Below are 23,144 nucleotides of genomic sequence, written 5' to 3' on the forward strand. Positions count from 1 at the left end.
TCACGGTGGGAACCTCTACTCAAAAAACAGAAATTCCACCCAAGGCTGCAATAAAAGGTTAGCATTTAACCCAAAGAAGTGCTTTACATTTTCCAGAGAAAGATGTTATTATAAAATAAGACAAGTCAAATACAGAAAATTATTCACACCCTTGAATACTCTTCCCCCCATGTGTTGAACATACAGGGATTTTGAGATGTTTCAACACATGCCCTGGTTTTTCTCAGAAGACACACATATTTGTAACTACTGTCACCTACCTGGAGAATGGTAGATAAACCCAATATCTGTCTGTAAAGACAAGAGTGGAGTAAGGATTAGTTAGGGTCTCTGGTCAATATTTGTAATACCAGCTAGCCTGATGACAACAGTAGCCACCAGGGCCCGGGCACTTCCCTGTCCTAACTCCTTTAATCTTTACAACAACCCAGAAGTTGGGTGATTGGTGATTATCACTTCCACTTGTTAGAGGAAGAGCTGAGTTTGAAGGAAGTGCCCAAAGTCTTACAACTAGTAAGTGGGGAGGCCTGGAATAAAAGGATCCTGAATGATACTACCATACAGCTCTGCTTGGCCAACACAGCACTGACTGAACCCATGGCTGGGGGGAAGGGGTGTCTCCCATCCTGGGGAAGAGGATGGTCAGGAGAGGAGTCAGCAAGAGACCATGGGTTTTTCCTTTCCCTGGGAGAAGATTCTGACTGAAGCCTGAAGGGGGGTGTGGGCCAGGCACTGCAGTACATTCAGGCCACTGTTGTAATCCACAGTCTGAAAGTTCCATAGAGGATCCTCAAATTCTGCATGTTAGGCCTGCTTTAAAACTCAGTTATCCCCTTGGGTTGGAAAGGCAAAGTTTTTTTCAGATACAGCAACAAAAGCACAATCTTGAAAAGAAAAATTTGTAAGTTGGACTTCAATGAAGTGTAAAACTTATGCTCTTTAAAAGACACTATTAAGAAAATGAAAGGATAAATTGTATGCTGGGAGAAAATATTTCCAAATCACATATCTGATAAAGAACTTGTATCCAGGATATATAAGAACATTTCAAAACTCAATAGTAAAAAAACAAACAGCCCAGTGAAAAAGAGCAAAAGATTTGAACAGACACTTCACCAAAAGAAGATATAGAGATGACAAATAAGCACATGAAAAGATGCTGAACATCAGTAGTCATCAAAGAAGTGTAAATTAAAGTCACAAGGTGATACCACAACACATAATTTAAACGGCTAAAATAAATAAGATGGACTATGTCAATAGTTTGGGGAAAAACTTTTAGGAATTTTCTTTAGCTGTTACATACACCTACCATATAAGCTACTCATTCTACTTCTACATATTTACTCAAGAGAAATTAAAGCATGTATCCATACTAAGATCTATACAACACTGTTACAGCAGCTTTACGGTAGTCAAAGACTGGAAACATTCTGAATTCCATGAACAGATGAATGGATAAACAAACCATAGTCTCTCCATAAATGGAATTACTAGCCAGCAATAAAAAGGAATAAACTGTTCATACAAGCAACAACATGGGTGAATCTCAAAATCATTATGTTGAGTGAAAAAAGGCAAACAAGAAAGAGTATATGCTGTATTATTCCGTTTATATAAAGTTCTTGAATATGTGAAACAATCTATAGAGAAAGCAGACCATTGATTGTCTGGGAATGGGAGGGGGTAGGATGGGAGTGAGAGGGAAGAATTGCAAAAGGGTACAAGGAAGGTTTTGAGGGTGATGGTGTAGATATGTTCATTATCTTGGTGACAATGGCTTCAAGGGTGTCAACATATTTTAAACTATCAGATTATACATTTTAAGTATGTGTAATTCATTGTATGTTAGTGTACCTCAGTAAAGCTGGAAGAAAACAAAACAAATTTCTGTCATCCCTAATGAAACAATAGATCTAGGCACTGATCAATATCTGTTAACAACGTAAAAGAGAGACCAACAGATATTCTGTACCTCGTTCTGAAGCTGTCTTGCTAAATAATTGACCCAAGTCTGGTCAAGCCTCTAGATAGGAAACACCTGGGCAGAGGGACATGTGACCCGATCCCCTGGAGAAGCAATCAGCAAAATCCAGCCTGGGGGAAGCTCTGCAGGACAAGCCAACCAATTTCTTTAACAAATAAATGGCAGGGGGAAAAAGGCAGTGGGACCAACAGAAGAAAAGAGACCTAAAAATATAGTTCGGCCAACTGCAGTGTAGGCGCCTAGTTTGGGTCCTGATTTGAGCAGACTCTCAAAGGAATTCTCAGGACGGACCATTAGGGGAATATGAACACTGACTATTCAATGCTATCCAGGAATTATAAAGGTCTTTAAGTGTGATCATTGTATTTGATTATGCTTAATAAAATTTTTGTGTTTTAAAGATACATAAGGAAATGTTTAAAAATGATATGATGTCTGAGATTTGATTCAAAATAGGCCAGTAGGGGAGGGGAAGTGGGCTGGGTATAGAGAAAACATCATTGGCAATGAATTGGTGAAGTTGAGTGATGACGATGGAATTCATGAGGCTAGTCTCTATTTTTGTGTATATTTGAAATTTTCTAAGAAAGTAGTATGTATATAAAAAAGCTCAGATTTTCTCTGACCTCTATAGCTTATTCAACAGTTCATATTGTTGGTCACTGTCTGGAAATTGCACAGTGGCCTTTGTCAAGTGGCCTTGTTAGAAGACTTCCTGCCATCTAACCTTTCTAGAATATCCTAATTTCTAAGCCTTCTTTGAGGGTGAGATTGGGGCTGGTTGGGGGCAGGCAGGACATGACTGTTCTTGTTACAAGGGGGGAGGAAGAAGCCTTTCTTTGATTGGTACTAGGTGTGCCTTTCCCAAGGGTGGGGCCCTTTTCCTTGGTTGCCAGATTTACCAAATTAAAATGTAGCCGCATACTTAAATGAGATTTGCAGATAAACATTGACTCCTTTTTTAGTGTACATACATCCCCTGCAGTATGTCATGAGGAGCCATACAATACGTGGAACATATTTGTATTTAAAAAGTATCTGTTGTTTAGATTCAAATTTAGCAAGGCATCCTGTATCCAATTTGGCAACCCTGCCTTTGGACAATCTTAGTGTAGCTCCTCCTGTCTGTGTAAACTTTCCTCATCTCTCAGTCTGTATCTTTCCAAAGCAAACCATTTTACTCTGTCCTCACTGGCAGCAATCTTTCTCCCACAGTTAGGTTGTCTATTTTGGAGCCTCTGCTTCCATTTCCTGGGGGCAGTGATTTGTGTTGTGTCCATAGTATTGTAAGTGAGGGTAATTCAATGTGGCACCCTACACTTTTATAAATGTTATACATTCTTTAGTGCCCAATGACCCTATGAGTTGAGTATATTATTATCTCCATTTTACAGATGAAGAAGTAGAGGCTCAGAATAACTTGTCTAAGTCACCCAGCTGGTAGGTGGATCCAAATCTGGGTCTTTCTGCATGAAAATCCAAGCCCTTTTCCCTACACTCAGGCAGGGAGGCTAGGGTGGGTCTCTATATAACCTTTTCACTAAACTTCCTCTGCTATCCAGTGCTCACTTGGAATCTCCCGATCTCTGCATTGAATCTCAGCAGTGAGGAATTCATCACCTGCAAGGGAATTCGCAGAAAGATCTCAGTTATTCACAGCCCCAATTTCCCCGCTCCCATGGGAGGAATTGTAAGGGTGCATTTAGGATTCTCCAGGATTCACTCAATGCTTCCACATAGGTTTTCTCATTTGGTCAACCCAGAGGTCAGCACAAAGCCAAGCGCCACACTCAGCCGTCTCCACTCATGCCATCCTGGTTGTTTTCCATGTGTCTGTGTTCCCAAGAACATGAGCTCTTCAAGAGAGAGGCCCCCTTGTTCTCCTTGGCCTTGTGCTGGGCACATAGGAGCCACCTGATAAACACACATTCACCACTGTTGCTGGGCTCCCTCTGGTCAGGGAGTGGAATGCCCCATGTTGAGGGGACACTTGAGAGGTCCTTTGGCGGCCTGGAATCCAGCATGTGGTGCAGGGCAGCATGGTTGGTGTCAGTGCCTGGCTCAGGGCCTAGCACCTGGCATTCTCTAACCTCCGCTGGTTGACTGAGTGGGGAGTCAGAGCTGCGGGGAGGGCAGGTGGTGGCGATGCCACCTTGGGGACAGGAGGACCATGTGAAGTGACATGGGCTTTAAGGGAGGGCTATGGGGCTGACGTACTTCCCAGAACTGTTGGGCTCCTCACCTGGATTAAGATGGTCTCATCAAAGAACTTTGCAGGAACCTCATGAAAATTCTGGAAGAAAGTCTGAAGCAGAGAGAATGGGGGTGGGATGGATGGCGTTTCTTCTACCACTTCACCCAGGGACTCAGGAAGCCCTAAGGCTTAAAATAGCAGGCTTCTTCCCCAACATTTGCCCATTTTGCACTCACACTCCTCCAAGCAGAGGCCTGCCAGGCTCCCCCAGGGTTTTCTGCCAGATGAAGGGCTGGGCTAGGGGATCCCTGGAGGACCTGCCATGAGCAACTTAAGGCCTAGATAGCTGCACTGGGATGGAGATCCGTGCCTCTACCTCCTCCTGGATTGCCCTGTCTGTCACTCTAGGCCGCTCCCTGCTGCAGCCAGTGCAAACCTGGCTCTGCGCTCTCCTGCTCAAGTCCCTCCATGGCTCGCAAGGGCCATCCATGATGGGGCACACATTTCGCAGACTCCCATCCACCCACACCCGTATCTATAGTTCTGCCAGCAAGTCCTGCTGCCTCTTGATTCCAGGCCTCTGAAAACACTGTTCCTTTCTCCTGAGTTATCTTTCCCCACCCTGGCCCTCTTTCCCTGGGAGACTCTTCCTTCAGGGTTTTGGGAGCCTTTCCTGAGTCCTTTCCACCCACTCCTCTATGTCCCCACTGTGCTTTCTAACTTGCATTTGTTGGTCTGTTCACCAATTAATTCAATGAGTGTTTATGAAGTGCCTACTGTGTATCAGGCACAGTGCTACAGTTTGGGGCTCCAGAAGTGACAGTGAACATGGTCTAGGCCTGTGTTTCATGGCTGCATTAACAGCATTCCCAGATGGCTGTCAACTCATCTTGCCCCACTGTCATTTCAACACGTTCACATGCTGGGATCCCCCTTCCAGTGCAGGGCTCCGAATAATTCCACCTGTATTCCCAGTGCCGAGCACAGTGCTCAGCCCTCCATCGGTGCTCAGTAAACGTTTGTGTAACAAACAAAATGCAAACATGCGAGTCAAGAAGCAAGCTTGCCAGCTGCCTGCAGGAAATGCTGGCCCCGGGACTGGCCCACCTCGTTGAAGACCGGGTTGTTTCCCATCTTGATGCGTGTGTAGTGCTGCTGGCCTCCGATGACCACCTTTACCACTGGCTTGATGTTGTTGCCCATGAGCTGTCGGGCTTCAAACACCTTCACTCGGACCTACAGGGGAGAAAATAGGGGAACTGGATGTTGGCGTGCAACAGGGACTCTTCTCTAAAAGGACACAATATTCTGCTAAGAAACATCTACCAGGGATATAAGGGGGAGGCACAGAGAGATGGTGAGGAGGCAATGGGCTCTGCCTGCCTGAACACCAGCCCTGGAAAGGCCTGGCTCCTCCTCCTCCCTCGGGAATTGTCACCTCCACTTTGCCCTTCTCATCTTGCATGGACCTGGTGTTTCTCCATTGGTATGGGCTTGTTACAGAAGAAAGGAATAAAGTCTAACGTTTCTCAGGTTTTTAACAAAATTTTTCTTTTCAAGGAATTGAAAATCTGAAGTCCCATGCAGTTCAATCCAGGATCTGTGACTTGATCTCTGATTTGTGATTTCTTCTGCTGCTTTTATGTACTTTCCTGAGACCCAGTAAAGGAACTATGATATCTGGGCCTAGAATTAGAAGGCAGGAGGGAGAAAAGAGAAGGCTGGAGCCCACAGAAGATCCAGCCTGGTTTAGACCCAGCGGTAGAAGGAACTGGAGTTTGTTAGTGGCCAGCAGGGGGGAGCTGTGGGAGCTTGTCACTGACTATGGGTAGTAACAGCATCCAGCTCTCCCAACCTAGGTGGTGGGTCCAGCCATTCTCCACGAGGCCACCTGTGTCTCCATCAAGTCCAGGGGTCCTTCAGAGATTGATACACATGCAGCTACCTGACCATCAGAGACAATGGTGGGCCAGGCAAACAGCCCTCATGTCAGAATTCTGCCCTAACCACTAGTACACAGGAAGAGTAGTGATTTGGGCACATTGGTCTTCTGTCCTGTGGCAGACCAGCCCGGTGACAAGGGATGGGCCAGTGGGGAGAGGGGAGGTACTCCCAAGCCAATAGCATGTGCAAAGCCTGGCGGCTAGAGGGAGAGGCTTGAGAAAGGGGACTGCAAATTGCCTAGGATGCTAGAGCAATGTGAGGAGGCAGGGGAAAGAGTGGCTCGGAGGGGCAGGCTTGGTTATCAAGGGTGGGGAACCCATTGTAAGGAGTTTGGGTTTTGTCCTGAGGACATTGGGCTATCCTCATTTTTAGGGACATTTTTAGGAGGTGTGTGGCATAATAAGAATGATGTCTTTGAAAGACAACTTTGAAGAATGGACAGGAGAGAGGTGGAAGCTGGGAGTTGGGGGGAAGCCTATTGAGGTCATTCAGGCAAGCAGTGGTGGTTGAGGTCAGGGATGGAGAAGTGGGTGAAATTAAGGGCTAAGACTTGGCTGATGATGGGTGCTGGGGGTGCAGTGAGGAAGAGGGGTGGTCAAGGGTGACTCTCAGTCTCCTGAGCAAGTGGCAGGCTGGGGAGCAGACAAAACATGGCAGAAATGTTAGGTCACAGGCTAGGGATCAGAGAGCAGTGGTAAGCCATGCATGGGGCTTCCAGAGGGGACCTTCCTGTGGACCCCCTCAAACTCTCCTCGGCCTCTGGGCGTTCACCTAATTCACCATGTGCAGCTAGCCTCATGTGCTGCCCACGACTCTGAGGATGCCAGAAGAGCAGGGGCCCGGCCTTCTGCTCTGCCCCCCAGCATCTGCCAGGGAAAAGCCGTTGGTGCATGGCTGACAGTGCCTCCTGTCACCTTGCTGGAGTTGCCTCTAGCTTCAGTCACATGCAGAAGTCCCCTGGGATGGCCCATGGAGGAGCCGGAGATGTGGTGAGGATCTGAGGACATGTAGCTCTGATCCTTGGCCATGGCCTGTAGACAGGCCGGCACAGCCTGGGAGCATGGTGAGCGTGTCAGACAAATCACACAAGCTCCAGCCTGAGAGGCCCTCACCTGAAAGTGCTGAGGCTTGAAGGACAGGGCCTTTTGCATGGTGGAGCTGGGAACCATCGGTTTCTGCCAGGCTGCCTCTCGTGTAGTTAGGCCCAGGGGGTCTTCATCACCTGGGGAAACGAAATCCAGGGTGGGCTCTCAGAGGCTGGGACGTAGAAGGTTTTGAGGCATTTCCCCCATTTCATTGTTCTATCCCCAGTGACCAGCTCCCAACTAAAACATGGCCAAGAGACTATGATAAGGGCACGTCCTCCCCAGAACATTCCCACGGGCCCCCTCCCACCCTCAGTAACCTGGGCAGCAACTCCAGACAGGGGGCTCTTGGAAATGGCCATCCTTGCCTCCCTTTCCAGCCCATTGGATGCTGGGTCTTAAGTCTAGATATGAGAAGCGGCATACTGAGAGAACATGACTTCAGCTGGATGTCTGGAGATCTGGCCTCTAGACCCTAACCTGGTCACAATCCTTCTGTAGGCCTCAGTGGATGGGTCTCAAAGGTCCCATCAGCTATGCTTGGAGAAGGGCAGGGGTAAGCCCCCTGTGAGTACAGACCTGTCTTCTCAATATGCGGGCTGGTCATACGGGCCACTTGTAGGGTGATGGTGCACTGCAAGGCAAAGGCCGTGGCCATAAGCCAGACGTTGTGGTCCTTGGCCAGGTCACAGCCCCAGAACCTGGCCCAGACTGCTGGGTTCACCCAGTGCTACTGCAGAGAGCAATGTGGCACATGGTACAGGGCCACACCATGGGGCCTGTGTTGTCTGGGGTGGAGGGAGCAAAGGTTATGGGGCTGGGGGTTTGGAGAATAGATGCAGCCCATGGCAGAGGAGGTGGTAAGTGGATGCAGCAGTGGGGGAGGAGAGGGAGAGGTGACTTGGGACCAGTCTAGAGCCACAGGTGCTGACGGCTCTTCTAGCTCAATATCTCATGACCTCAGGCAGGAGCTCCTACAAATATCTCTTAACTGACCTCCTGTCTCCAAGTGCTCCCACTACCCATCCATCCTCCAGACCATCGCCAGAATTGGCCCTAAACACTTCCTAAGTACCCTTAAAGATCAGGGTAAACTCACAACTCATCAGCACAGGCCAGAAAGCCCCTGGCCTCTGACCCTTGACCACGCACCTAGCCTCAGTCCCCCAACCTTCCCTTCACACCCCCTACCTTCTGCTGGTGGTTCAGGGCAGCCCATGCTCCCAAACCTGCCCACTGTCTCTCTCTCCCTTCAGCCTTCACACTTGCACCTTATTCCCCTGCCTGGCATTGTCTTCCTTTCCTGTTCTTTGGGCAAACTCATGCCCAGCGAGAAACTGAATATACAAATACACAATAACCAGACTCTATATAAAAATGGAACACTGATGCGCGATTTGCAATAATCAACTCAGTATATACGGTAACCAGCCAAGGAAGCCAGCCTGCTATGTATAGCACAGCTTTGTAAGAGGTCAGGTCACTTCTTCAGCCACCAGTCCAGGAAACTAAACAATAACCCCTGAAACAATCAGTCCCAAACAGCCACGACTTGATTAATACCTGATAGCTTCTCTAACTTCTGTCCCTGCTTCCAACTTAGGGCCAACCAGAGAAAGCCAAATATACACTCACTGCCAATCACATAGGATGCATGCCCTCTGATCTTCCCAGATCCCCCAGCGGCCCCCAGTAAAGTGCATCTGGAGCCTTCCCCTTTTTGCCACTCTAAGTTTTTGCCTCTCCTCTGCCTGCCTTTGAGTCTCTGCCAAAAGGCAAGTGATGGTGGCTGACTCCTTTGCTATAGCAACCTCTCAATAGAATTTGATTATTCTCATTTGACTGGTCTTTGTTTCCACATGTCTTAATCATCTCTGTAAAGTCTCCCATTACCTCCCCAGAAGAACCATTCACTTCCTCCTGACCTCAGCAACCTGGCTTTACAGACCCTTGTGTACTGCACTGGAGCACCTGTCACTGTGAGCAGAGCCAACTCCAGTAGACCATGAGTTGGCTTCATTTCATGTTCCAGGCCTAGCACAGTTGCTGACACCCAGGGGACCATCAACCAAATAATCTAAATGGGTGGGTGGAAGGGTGAAAGGGTGGGTGGGTGGATGGATGGCAAGATGGGGAAGCTGGGGAGATGATGGCAGTGTGATGACCCCCCTAGGACAGGACAAGCCCTCTGGTGGGGGACACTGGCCCTTTGCTGGGGTGGCGTTTCCCAGCTTCACCAGCTGCACCCCTTCCTCCAGCCACCATTCCTGGGGCCCGACTCACATCTGTGGGCGTCATGGAATGACTGAGCAGGGCCAGATCCTTCAAGAAAAGGACCTCGCTTGGTTTTTCCACCAAGGGCTTGAGCAGTACTGTGGCCAGGCCCATGAACCTGGGGAGATGAGGAGCAGGTATGAGATTCCGAGCCGGGGGAAAGGGTGTCCTCTGTCCCAGGCATTATTTCATCTAGAGATGCTTTTCTCTCCTACAGGCTATGCTGTCCACAGGCTGAAGGAAGTGTGCAGTGATGGAGAGCATCCACCAGAGGGCGCAGGGCTCTCAGGTTTCTGGGGATTGGCTTTGGGGCTCCCTGGGCAGTGAGTGTCCCAATTACTGGCTCCGCCTGGCCCAGCCTCTTCCCAGAAGCTCTGCTCCCAAGTAACAGCTGATTGGACCAGGCGGTGGACACCTGACCCAACTGGGCCAATCAGATTTTCTGTCCTAGGAATTTTGATCTGGGATGCCTTAGCATCAGCCTCAGTGGGTGTCAGCTTCAGCTGGGCACTAGGATGGGGCCATGATGGGAAGCCAGGGTTGGGCAGAGAGAAGCAGGGATTTGAGATCCTGTGGTTTCAGACGAGGCAGAACTGCTTCTGGGCTCCCAGGTTCCTAGTTCTAGATCATCTAAATTCCTAGACTCAGGAGCCTTCCACAAATCCCCCACCCTTTCTTTTCTTTCTCTTTTGCATTAGCTGGCTGGAGTGAGTTTTGAGTGAGTTGCAGATTAAGGACAGGATTGCAACACCTACGTAGCTTTAGTTAGAATCAGGAGTCTCCTGCCTGTCTGTCTCACCTTTCTTTCTTTGTGGAGCCCATGTCTTGAAGGATGATTTGCAGGAATGAGTCATTTTGCAGGGGGCGGTTCCAGAGGTGCCAGATTAGGGTCTGTCGGGGGGCAGAGAGAGGTCAGCATCCTTCCTCCCCACTCCCTCGTCCATCCTTCTAGGAAATGAGGAAAGATTCAGGGAACAGGTTGGCACTGTGTTTCTCTTGAACTGAGGAACCTCCCTCAAGTCAAATTTCCTAAGATGGCGGCATTTGTTACCTTCCATTTAGGTGCTGGGCATCCTACCTGGGATGCCTCCCTCAGCTTAACTGCAGTGTTGTGGCATGTTGGTAATTAGGGGGCTTGAGGACCGAGGTGGAGGATGGGGACATGGGTAGGTGGGTGGAGGATGAGTGAGGATCCTGCACAGGGAGCCCTGTCTTGCTTCAGTGTTCTGGGAACATTAGGATGGCCCGGTTGGATGAGACTGGCCATACCCAGAGGGGAGGGGAAGGGCCCAGAGCACTATGGGCAGATGTGGCCGCTGCGGCCCTCAGCCCTGCATGGCCTTCAGTTCAGAGACTGCGCCAAGATGCCCTGGCTGTGGGAAAAGCTTGTGAGGTTTCCTATCCTCTCCCTAGACTTCTAAGCATGGCCTGGACATGACCCTTCTATGGGGGTTGTCAATGCCTCCTCCCGGCTTGTCCTGATGTGTTTTACCTCATTCCACATGGGGTTATTCCCTTCCACCTCTCGAGTTCTTCTCTTGATATCTGCAAAGAGACCAAGGGGCCGACACTGGTGGCAGGAAATATTTCATAGTCTAGGTTGGAATGGGGTAAAGAGAGGTAGGACTCCAAGAAAACTTCAAGTCTACATTAGCAGATGTGACATAGCTATGTTGGCAGCACTGATTTTTTTTTTTTTACTCTGGGGGTTTCAACTTTCTCACTTCTTACAAGATAAAAACATCACCCCCATGTGACAGATAATGTTATGTGCTCATTTCATGTTCTTTGGTACATAATTCCTAGCCATCTTGCAGCCAGGAGGGGCCATGGGATGCATTCTGGCCAACAGGGTATGGGAGCAAAATTCACACTGCCAGGCCTGGCTCCTAAAATTCCCATGAGGCTTTCCATTCTCCTCCCCACTCCCCACACCCACCCTCACGATCTGCTGGCAGGGTGGTGCCAGGGTGGCTCCATAAGCAGCAAGCAGCTGGTCCCTAAACTACTGTTCGGAGGACCCACTCAGGATTGCTGCCTGATCAACACCATTGATGTGGGACTTGGTGTAAGCAAGAGCTCAACTTTTTTGTGTTACAGCACTGGGATTTAAGGGTTTATTTTTTACCAGAGCAAAGCCTGGCATACCCTAAGACATTCCAAAACGTCTATAATGGGTTGAAAGCTCTTCATCCATGAAAATCCCTCCTCCAGAAATACCTCTAACAAAGAACAGTCTACAGACCTGCAAAGCACCTCCAAAGTGCTAAATTACTTTGAGATTCTTCTCAAGGAAAGATGCGAGTAAGAGAGAGAGAGAGGGGACCCAGCTTGCACCTGTTGGGTAGGGGGAGGGGTGCAGAGTAGTGAAAGGTACACAGGAGAAGAGCAGGTGAAAAGGCATACAAAATATCAAATAAACATTCAGTTATGAGAATTTGTAGGTAAACCCAGGGTTCCGGGCTTTATGCATTTTTATAAAAGCTGCTTCTAGGAGGAGAAAGGTAATGCCCATGAGGCAGTGGGGGAGATGGCTGGGAATCAGGCTGTTCCCCGGCCCAAGGTAAATTAGTCAGGGCAAAGACACAGCATCCACGACACTTCTTTAAACCTGCAACCTGGGGACATAAAGCTCAGTCACCTTGTGAGCCTGGAGTCCCACGTGCTCAGCCTCTGAGGGCTGCCACGTCCAGGGAGCACAGAGGGAAGAGACCTCATTCTTTACTCAGGGCTCTCCTGAAAATGGCTGTACCCTCTCTTTTCTTGGCACCAGTTTTCTCCCTCCCGATGCTTCCCAGAAAACCTCCCTGGCCTGCATCCACCTTCCTTACTCTCCACCCACAGACTGTTCATCTTCCTCCCCCTTCTCCCCTTTTCACTCCCAGCTCTTTGTCATGTAGATATACTCAACCTCTTTCATTTTCCCTCATAAATCCTTTCACACACACACCCCACTTCTTGGCCATTTTTTCCTCATCTATGAAAACATGGAGCCAAAAATAAACTTGTCTCGCTTGCTTCATGGAATCGTTGTGAGGTGCAAAAGCTGCATCTATGAAAAGGCTTTGCTCGTTGTACAAGGAATTCCTATCACTGAGCAGTTGTTATGGGAAGTTGTACAATGAGCTGTATGTACATTATCTTTTTAAATCCTCACATCGATCCTGTGAAGCAGGTACTTTCTTTTTAAGCCTCAGTTTGTGGCACAGCTTTAGTTCATAGAAGTACTAATCTAATTCCAGTAGCCCTTCCCTGGGAACAATGGGAGGCTGAGATGTCCTAATAAGAGAAATGATAGCAATAAAGATGAGAGTTTAGAGAACTGGACGGTGACTACCTCACCTTTCCGTCACACAACTTTCACAGGGTAGGGCACCAACAAACCTATTTTTTCCCTGAATGCATGTTGCCTTTTGGGACTCATGTCTCCCATCCAGGACCCTGACGCTCACCTCTGAAGTACGCAGACACGTAGGGTCTGGGTGGGGGCATTGGGGGCGTTTTGGGCAGGTTGATCTTGGCCGACACCACAACAAGCCACAGTATGTCCTCCATCTCCTTCCCTTGTCAATGTAGTGAATCTTCCGTCTTGAGGCTTCTTTCAAGGCTCTTGGGGTGAGTGGAGTCCTGAGTCTGTTGCTTAGCAATAGAGGCGATGCCACAAAGGTGGATGGTTCTTGGTTCCGGGGAGGAATCAAGGAAAATAAGAGGAGAAAGTCACAGAGGGTATGGAACCGATGGCTTGAGGTGACTGGGGCTGTGGAAACAAAGCAGTTGGGCCACTTTTCATTTCCTCTTTCTTTTCTCGTTTCTCTCTCATTCTTGCTGTCCTTCTGATTTCAAGATCAGGTGTAAGAGTAATGTTTTCCTGTTTATACCTGCAAAGTATCTGGAGCAAATCATTGCCCGAGTCACACATTTTAGATGAGAAAGTAGGAGAAGCAAGGCAATCTGAGGAAGGGGACATGGAAATCAAAGGCAATTTCAACGATGTTTTGGGAGAATTCCTTCCTAATTGTGTAAGCATATGATTAGGCCTCCTGTTTTGTGTTAAAGGAAATCTAAGTTCAGATATGAGTCTCTCTTTAACGAAGGGAGATTAGCTTTTTAGCTAACAAGCTCTTACGCCAGCTGGGTTTGTAAGGTTAAAGAAAAACTGCAAAAACCACGACCAAGTCAGATTCATCCCAGGGATGCAAGGATGGTACAACATTCGAAAATCCATCAATATCATCCACCCCATAAACAAAAAGGACAAAAACCACATGATCATCTCCATAGATGCTGAAAAAAAAGCATTCGACAAAATTCAACATCCATTCATGATAAAAACTCTCAACAAAATGGGTATAGAGGGCAAATACCTCAACATAATAAAGGCCATATATGATAAACCTACAGCTAACATCATACTGAACAGTGAGAAGCTGAAAGCTTTTCCTCTGAGATCGGGAACAAGACAGGGATGCCCACTCTCCCCACTGTTATTTAACATAGTACTGGAGGTCCTAGCCACGGCAACTAGACAAAACAAAGAAATACAAGGAATCCAGATTGGTAAAGAAGAAGTCAAACTGTCACTATTTGCAGATGACATGATATTGTACATAAAAAACCCTAAAGACTCCACTCCAAAACTACTAGAACTGATATCAGAATACAGCAAAGTTGCAGGATACAAAATTAACACACAGAAATCTGTGACTTTCCTATATACTAACAATGAACCAATAGAAAGAGAAATCAGGGAAACAATTCCATTCACAACTGCATCAAAAAGAATAAAATACCTAGGAATAAACCTAACCAAGGAAGTGAAAGAACTATACGCTGAAAACTATAAGACACTCTTAAGAGAAATTGAAGAGCACACTAACAAATGGAAACTCATCCCATGCTCCTGGCTAGGAAGAATGAATATCATCAAATGGCCATCATGCCCAAAGCAATATACAGATTTGATGCAATCCCTATCAAATTACCAACAACATTCTTCAACAAACTGGAACAAATAGTTCAAAAATTCATATGGAAACACCAAAGACCTCGAATAGCCAAAGCAATCCTGAGAAGGAAGAATAAAGTGGGGGGGGATCTCACTCCCCAACTTCAAGCTGTACTACAAAGCCACAGTAATCAAGACAATTTGGTACTGGCACAAGAACAGAGCCACAGACCAGTGGAACAGAATAGAGACTCCAGGCATTAACCCAAAAATATATGGCCAATTAATATACGATAAAGGATCCATGGACATACAATGGGGAAAAGACAGTCTCTTCAACAGATGGTGCTGGCAAAACTGGACAGCTACATGTAAGAGAATGAAACTGGATCATTGTCTAACCCCATACACAAAAGGAAATTCAAAATGGATCAAAGACCTGAATGTAAGTCATGAAACCATTAAACTCTTAGAAAAAAACATGGGCAAAAATCTCATGGACATAAACATGAGTGACTTCTTCATGAACATACCTCCCTGGGCAAGGAAAACAAAGACAAAAATGAACAAGTGGGACTACATCAAGCTGAAAAGCTTCTGTACAGCAAAGGACACCATCAATAGAACAGAAAGGTACCCTACAGTATGGGAGAATATATTCGTAAATGACGGATCTGATAAAGGCTTGACATCCAAAATATATAAAGAGCTCACACACCTCAACAAACAAAAAGCAAATAATCCAACTAAAAAATGGGCAGAGGAGCTGAGCAGACAGTTCTCCAAAGAAGAAATTCAGATGGCCAGCAGACACATGAGAAGATGCTCCACATTGCTAGTTATCAGAGAAATGCAAATTAAAACCACAATGAGATATCACCTCACACCAGTAAGGATGGCTACCATCCAAAAGACAAACAGCAACAAATGTTGGCGAGGTTGTGGAGAAAGGGGAACCCTTCTACACTGCTGGGGAGAATGTAAATTAGTTCAACCATTGTGGAAAGCAGTATGGAGGTTCCTCAAAATGCTCAAAATAGACATACGATTTGACCCAGGAATTCCACTTCTAGGAATTTACCCCAAGAATGCAGCAGCCCAGTTTGAAAAAGACAGATGCACCCCTATGTTTATTGCAGAACTATTTACAATAGCCAAGAAATGGAAGCCACCTAAGTGTCCATCAGTAGATGAATGGATAAAGATGTGGTACATATACACAATGGAATATTATTCAGCCATAAGAAGAAAACAAATCCTACCATTTGCAACAACATGGATGGAGCTAGAGGGTATTATGCTCAGTGAAATAAGCCAGGGGGAGAAAGACAAATACCAAATGATTTCACTCATCTGTGGAGTATAAGAACAAAAGAAAACTGAAGGAACAAAACAGCAGCAGACTCACAGAACCCAAGAAGGGACTAACAGTTACCAAAGGGAAAGGGACTGGGGAGAATGGGAGGGAAGGGAGGGATAAGGGCGGGGAAAAAGAAAAGGGGATATTACAATTAGCATGTATAATGTGGGGGGTGGGAATGGGGAGGGCTGTGCAACACAGAGAAGACAAGTAGTGATTCTATAACATCTTACTATGCTGATGGACAGTGACTGTAATGGGGTTTGTAGGGGGGACTTGGTGAAGGGGAGGCCCTATTAAACATAATGTTCTTCATGTAATTGTAGATTAATGGTAACAAAAAAAAAAAAAAGAAAGAAAAACTGCAACACCAGCGTAATGCTGTGGCATCTTGGCTGCTCTCAAGGCCTACAGGCATGAGGCTGGAGCTGGGTCATTTGTTCTTGTGCACACTAAGAAGCTTCTTCTGCCTTAGGGATGAACACTGTATAAATTACATCTTATCAATAGGTGGCATGAAAATTAATGGGTATTTTTAAAATGTGTATTAGTTGATGAAATTAACTTAGCTGTAAATTTACTATGCACCCTAAAAGATGCATGGCATTCAAAGACCAAAAAGCTTGGCGGTGTGATCTTGGTGCTATGGTTACTTTCTGATGCAGCAGATTTTTTTTAAAAAGTACTTTCTGACACTGTGTCTTGATATCTAAACATGGCCCAATGCTTTTTGCTTTGTTAATGATTTTTCAAGCTAAATGTGACACAACAGGCAAACCAAATAAAGGAAAAGGCTCATAGATTTGACTGCCTAAAACTTAAATTCCTGTACAGAAAAATAAACTTTAAAAGATGATATCAAGGTAGGGAACATTTGCAAGATACCTACTGTCCAAAAAGTTATTAGCTTTTACAGTGTGAGCTCTTGCAATTCATAAGGAAAAGGGGGAAAAGTTTATAAAGATGATCGCCTGAATGGACAAAAAAAATTTTTAATTCAGTCTCATTAATAATCAAAGAAGCACAATGAGACGCTGTTTAGCACTTTGCCAAATTGGATTCAAAAGCCAAAAAAAAAAAAAAAACAATGTGAAAGAAAATTTAAGCTTGCTAATAAGTTAAGAAATGCAACAAGACAGTGTGTATCTCCTCCCAAATTGGCAAAAAATGAGAAAACATAAACCTGGTGAGCTGAGGAAGGAGGAGGGGCAGAGCAGAGGTTCAAATCCATACAGGATGCTGATGTGAATATAAATAGAAAATAGCCAAGCTCTGGCCTAAGAAAAATGCTGGGGAGAGGGATTAAAGTGGGGAGAGATGGGGCAAGGATTGCTCTTTTTTGTGCATTTCTAATAACTTTAACCTCTATGTTTCTAAGTAGCATATTTAAATAGCATCCCTTGAAGTTTTCAGTTTGAGACACTGTTTATTAAGTTAGCTTTCTTCCACCATCTCTCACTCCTTTCCTGTCTCCCAGCTTCTGTCTCCCAACCTCCCCAATTTATTTCTTTTAGACATTATCTACTGCTGTTTATTACACATCAGGAGTTTAGCTTTCTTGCACTCTGCCTTTCCTGCATCCTGTTCTCCCAATATAATTGCATCTCATTTGGGGACTAAGTCTATATTCTTTAAGTTCATGATGGTGGTGATGTATATTTTTCCCTCCAGATCAAGCAGTATACTCTAATTCCATGTTCTTTTTTGTATAACTTGGTGTTTTTCTGTAAATTAAGAAGTGCTTTGTTTTTTCATTTGCTTGCTTATCTTGACAGTCTGACCAAGTCTCCCAACATCCTTCAACACCTCTGTGACACTCCTTTTAATACAATATTCCCTAGATTCAAATCCATCAGCTACTTTACCTGTTGCATTGTTTTCCCCGGGGATATCCCTCCTGGGCTTCCCTCCTCTCCTCTGTACCTGGGTGCTCCTCAGCCCTGTAGCCCAACTATCGTCCTGAGAATTCCTGCACTGTCATCTTTAGAATTCCCTTTGTCCGTCTCCTGTTTTGGACTCTGTTCCTCAGATCCCATGCCTTCCTTTTCCTTGATTTACTCTCTCACCTTAGTGGAACAGAATTTTCAGAAGCTTTCAGAAGTTTCTGAGTGTTGGCAGGTCGGTATGTGTCTTCTCTTGCATTTGACTGATAGTCGGGCTGGATATATCAGTCAGGATGGGCTATGTTTGCTGAGGTAATAGCTTAAAGTATTAAAACTTTTTAAAAAAAAATAGCAGCTTTACCAATATATCGTTCATATGCCATAAATTCAGCCTTTTAAACTGTACTATTCAGGTTTTTAGTATATTCACAAGGTTGTGGAACTATCACCACTATCTAATTCCAGAACATTTCATCACTCTAATGAGAAACCTCATATCCATTAGCAATCACTCCCCATTTCCTCCTTTCCATACCCCTAGGAAATGATGAATGTACTTTCTGTCTCTGTAGATTTGTCTGTTCCAGACATTTCCTATAAATGGAATCATATAATATGTGGCCTTTTGTGACTGGCTTCTTTCACTTAGCATAATGTTTTTAAGGTTCATCCATGTTGTAACTTATTAGCACTTCATTCTTTTATTTATTTATTTATTTTATTTTGGTATCATTAATGCACAGTTACTTGAACAACATTATGGTTGCTAGACTCCCCCTATTATCAAGTCTCCACCACAAACCCCATTACAGTCACTGTCCATCAGTGTACTAAGATGCTATAGAGTCATTATTTGTCTTCTCTGTGTATACTGTCTGTCCCGTGTCCTCCCCCACTACATTATGTGTGCTAATCGTAATGTCCCTTTTCCCCCTTATCCCTCCCTTCCCACCCATCCTCCCCAACTGCTTTCCCTTTGGTAACTGTTAGCCCATTCTTGGGTTCTGTGAGTCTGCTGCTGTTTTGTTCCTTCTGTTTTTGCTTTGGTCTTATACTCCACAGATGAGTGAAATCATTTGATACTTGTCTTTTTCCACCTGGCTTATTTCACTGAGCATAATACCCTCTAGCTCCATCCATATTGTTGCAAATGGTAGGATTTGTTTTCTTCTTATGGCTGAATAATATTCCATTGTGTATATGTACCACATCTTCTTTATCCATTGGTTGGACACTTAGGTTGCTTCTATTTCTTGGCTATTGTAAATAGTGCTGTGATAAACATAGGGGTGCATATGTCTTTTTGAAACTGGGCTCCTGCATTCTAGGGTAAATTCCTAGGAGTGGAATTCCTGGGTCAAGTGGTATTTCTATTTTTAGTTTTATGGGGACCCTCCATACTGCTATCCACAATGGCTGAACTGGTTTACATTCTCACCAGCAGTGTGGGAGGGTTCCCCTTTCTCCACATTCTCGCCAACATTTGTTGTTGTTTGTCTTTTGGATGGTGGCCATCCTAACTGGTGTGAGGTGGTATCTCATTGTGGTTTTAATTTACATTTCTCTGATGATTAGGGATGTGGAGAATCTTTTCATGTGCCTGTTGGCCATCTGAATTTCTTCTTTGGAGAACTGTCTGCTCAGCTCCTCTGCCCATTTTTTAATTGGATTATTTGCTTTTTGTTTGTATAGGTGCATGAGCTCTTTATATAATTTTGATGTCAACCCCTTATCAGATATGTCATTTATGAATATATTCTCCCATACTGTAGGATGTCTTTTTGTTCTACTGATGGTGTTCTTTGCTGTACAGAAGCTTTTTAGTTTGCTATAGTCCCACTTGTTCATTTTTACTTTTGTTTCCCTTGCCTGAGGAGATTTTTTTAATGAAGAAGTTGCTCATATTTATGTCCATGAGATTTTTGCCTATGTTTTTTTCTAATAGTTTTATGGTTTCATGACTTACATTCAGGTCTTTGATCCATTTTGAGTTTACTTTTATGTATGGAGTTAGACAATAATCCAGTGTCATTCTCTTATATGTAGCTGTCCAGTTTTGCCAACCCCAGCTATTGAAGAGGCTGTCATTTCCCCATTGTATATCCATGGCTCTTTTATCATATAGTAATTGACTATATATGCTTGGGTTTATATCTAGACTCTCTATTCTGTTCCACTGGTCTGTGGCTCTGTTCTTGTGCCAGTACCAAATTGTCTTGATTACTGTGGCTTTGTAGTAGAGCTTGAAGTCAGGGAGCATAAATCCCCCTGCTTTATTCTTCCTTCTCAGGATTGCTTTGGCTATTCAGGGTCCTTTGTGGTTCCATATAAGTTTTAGAATGATTTTCTCTAGTTCATTGAAGAATGCTGTTGGTATTTTCATAGGGATTGCATTGAATCTGTAGATTGCTTTAGGCAGACTGGCCATTTTGGCAATATTAATTCTTCCTTGCCAAGAGCATGGGATGAATTTCCACTTATTAGTGTCCTCTTTAGTTTCTCTTAAGAGTGTCTTGTAGTTTTCAGGGTATAGGTCTTTCACTTCCTTGGTTAGGTTTATTGCTAGATATTTTATTCTTTTTGATCCAATTGTGAATGGAATCGTTTTTCTGATTTCTCTTTCTGCTAGTTCATCATTAGTGTATAGGAATGCAACAGATTTGTGTGTATTAATTTTGTATCCCACAACTTTGCTGAATTCAGATATTAGATCTAGTAGTTTTGGAGTGGATTCTTTAGGGTTTTTACTTCATTCCTTTTTATGTCTTAATAAACCCATTATGTAGATAGACCACATTTTATTTATCCCCTCATTGGTTGATGGACATTTAGGTTGTTAACACTTTTTTGGTTTTTATGGATAGTGTTAGTCTGAACCTTTGTGTGCTTGTTTTTATGTGTACGTGTATTTCTAATTCTCTTGAGTACATATGTAGGAGTGGAATTCTTGGGTCTTATGGTAACTCTACATTTAACTTTCTGAGGAACTGCCAGACTATTTTCTAAAGTGGCTGGACCATTTTGCAATCCAACCAATAATATATGAGGGTTTTAATTTTTCCACATCCCTGCCAGCACTCCTCATCATGGTTTTTGCTGTCATTGTTGATTTTTTTAGTCATTCTACTGGGAGTGAAGTGGTAAAGATTTATTTTTCATCTTAACCCATGTCTCTTGCCTTGGTGTCCATCTGTCAGTCAGTCAACCAATCGATCAATCATCAATCACTCAACACAGGAACCATTCCTTCTGTCCTGGGTGAAGTTCTCTGAAGAATACAAAGAAGATTAATGTCCATGACTTTGAGGATCTACTCTTTCTTCATAAAACCCAGAAGAAAGTTAACACAGAGCAGTCTATGGTCAGTACCAAATTCTTACTAGGGCATCTAGGGCCTTGCTGGCTCTGGCTTATGCCTATCTCCAATTCCTAACTGCTGCCTCTTGCCTTTTTTAAAAATGTTTTCAAGCTCCTTTCTGCCTCAGAGCCTTTGTTTATCTACCATTGTATCTCACTCTTTTGGTTTCAGCTTCAGTGTCACCTACCCCATCACCCATGACAAGGCTGGTTCACTGTTTTACATGCTCTTGTCACCTTGCACTTTTCCTTATTGCAGTAAACATGGTGGAGAGTGGAGTTGTGAGGGGTTACATGCTGAGGTTCTGGAGCTGGACTGCCTGGATTCCAGGTCTGCCTTTGATATCTAGTTATTAGCTGTGACCCTTGGACAAAGTACTTAACCTCTGGATATAAATACAACCTAGCATGTTGTATTATAGTCATTGAGAGGATTAAATTAAGTAGGTAATTCATGTCACTTAGAATTTGACATTCTTTAAATGCTAGCCCTTATTATTCACAATTATAAATTAAACAGTCATTTATGTAGGTTAAAGAAATATGCCTTGTCAGTGCTGTATTCTTGGCAGTACTTATCACATCGGAATTTAAGATATACTTGTGAACAAATGAATGAAGGCCAAGTGTATCCTGTAGGATATCAGAGGAAGGAGCGGCATTATAGAGAAGATACAGCCAACTCTGATCAAATGGTAGTGACAGCCTGGAGTCTTGTGTGGAGAAAATGATTTTGAAGTTGCATCTGGGTTCATAGTAGACTGTGATTGATTCATCATGTCTGCCACAGCACAGGAAAAACAACACTGCAAGGCAAACACTAAAGGTTTGACTTCTGCCTGATAGGGGAACCAAAATGAAACAATTCACTAATTACCCTAAAATGATTGGACTTGACCCCTGATTGTGTTTCCCATCCCAAGGATACCTGCATTTAAATCTAGCCTGGGAGTGGTGTGTGTATGTAGGGATGGGTGATGAATCAAATATCACAGGGGCCCAGGAGGCTTAGTGAAGATTGCCATAGTGAGGGTATGTGCTGACCCCTTGCCTGCCACACCAAAAGGTGAGTCCAGTGCTGTCGCAGTCTCCAGTTTTTCAAAAGAATCTGAAAATCTGGATTTTTACATGAAACCTCCTGAGTTTAAAATGTTTGCAACTAAATAAACATTTTAAAAAGTAGTATGTAGGCTAAAGAAAATGGTGTTGGGCCTTATTTGGCTCATTTGCTATCTCTGTATGGGCCCTTACCAATCTTTCCAAGCTTTCTGCAATGACCTAGTCGGTCTTTCAGAGCCCAGTCTTAGGTGACTTCCTCTTCATGATACCACCCCAAACCCCTGGCTGGGGAATCTTTTTCTAGAACACTCTGGGGTCTTTCGTGATCATTTCCATCTTGAAATCTATTTGTGTTCCTTCCAGGTACCATGCGATATCCGTTTCATTCTCTCAGCTACCCAGTGAAGTATTTGCACATTTAGAGTTGAGTGGGGACGTTGAGATCTTGCTCGGGTCATAAAGCCAAGGAGTTAAGTGTTGGAGCTGAGACTCCAACCCCCAAGTCTGAACTCTACCTTGAGCGGCTCTACCTCCCTTTTATTCCTTTGATTCCTTTCGGGCCAGCCATGGTCTTGATTCATCCATCTCCTGATTCATATCGGCAAAACGCTGAGTAAATTTCTTTGACTTATTTTTAATAGACTTCATTTTTTTAAGAGCAGTTTTAGACTCACAGAAACTTATTTTAAAATTTATTTCTATTATTTATTTACATAAGAAATTCTTAACTAGTATACCCGGGGGTCGGGGAGCTGCTCTAGCGAGTGGAAAGTCGGTTGCGCGCCCTCTGAGCCCTGGCCAAACACCCTGCAAAGGAGAAATGGCCGTGGGAGCAGCAAGAATTGGGGCTGCAGGAGCGAGCCGCCTCCTCTGCCTTCGCTTTCCCGGCTGGAAATGCAGGAGGTGGAAACTCCTCCCTCCGCGCTTTCTGTCTGGGAGGACCCGCGCGCGTTCCCCGCTCTTCTCTTCCCGCCTGGGCGGCCGCAGCTGTCTCCTTTCCGGGTTTTGCAGCTCACCGCCCTCCCATCTCAGGCTTTTATCCTGAGATAAAACGCT

The 23,144-nt window shown here is 44.8% G+C and overlaps 1 protein-coding gene across 1 annotated transcript in view; it reads right to left on the reverse strand.

Moving 5' to 3' along the window:
* The window catches only part of FER1L5 (fer-1 like family member 5), a 50,874-nt gene extending 37,659 nt beyond the window's left edge, over positions 1 to 13,215 (reverse strand). The window contains exons 1-10 of the mRNA XM_036888719.2: positions 12,937 to 13,215; positions 10,977 to 11,029; positions 10,284 to 10,375; positions 9,494 to 9,602; positions 7,790 to 7,844; positions 7,238 to 7,347; positions 5,289 to 5,417; positions 4,230 to 4,292; positions 3,557 to 3,607; positions 261 to 291 (exon numbers count right to left, since the gene is read on the reverse strand). Coding sequence (XP_036744614.2) covers positions 261 to 291; positions 3,557 to 3,607; positions 4,230 to 4,292; positions 5,289 to 5,417; positions 7,238 to 7,347; positions 7,790 to 7,844; positions 9,494 to 9,602; positions 10,284 to 10,375; positions 10,977 to 11,029; positions 12,937 to 13,039 — 796 coding nt within the window. The 5' untranslated portion in view covers positions 13,040 to 13,215. The remainder of the gene's footprint in view (positions 1 to 260; positions 292 to 3,556; positions 3,608 to 4,229; positions 4,293 to 5,288; positions 5,418 to 7,237; positions 7,348 to 7,789; positions 7,845 to 9,493; positions 9,603 to 10,283; positions 10,376 to 10,976; positions 11,030 to 12,936) is intronic.
* Between the last annotated feature and the right edge of the window lie 9,929 nt (positions 13,216 to 23,144).

Source organism: Manis pentadactyla, chromosome 2 (genome assembly GCF_030020395.1).
Source record: "Manis pentadactyla isolate mManPen7 chromosome 2, mManPen7.hap1, whole genome shotgun sequence".
NCBI lineage: Eukaryota > Metazoa > Chordata > Mammalia > Pholidota > Manidae > Manis > Manis pentadactyla.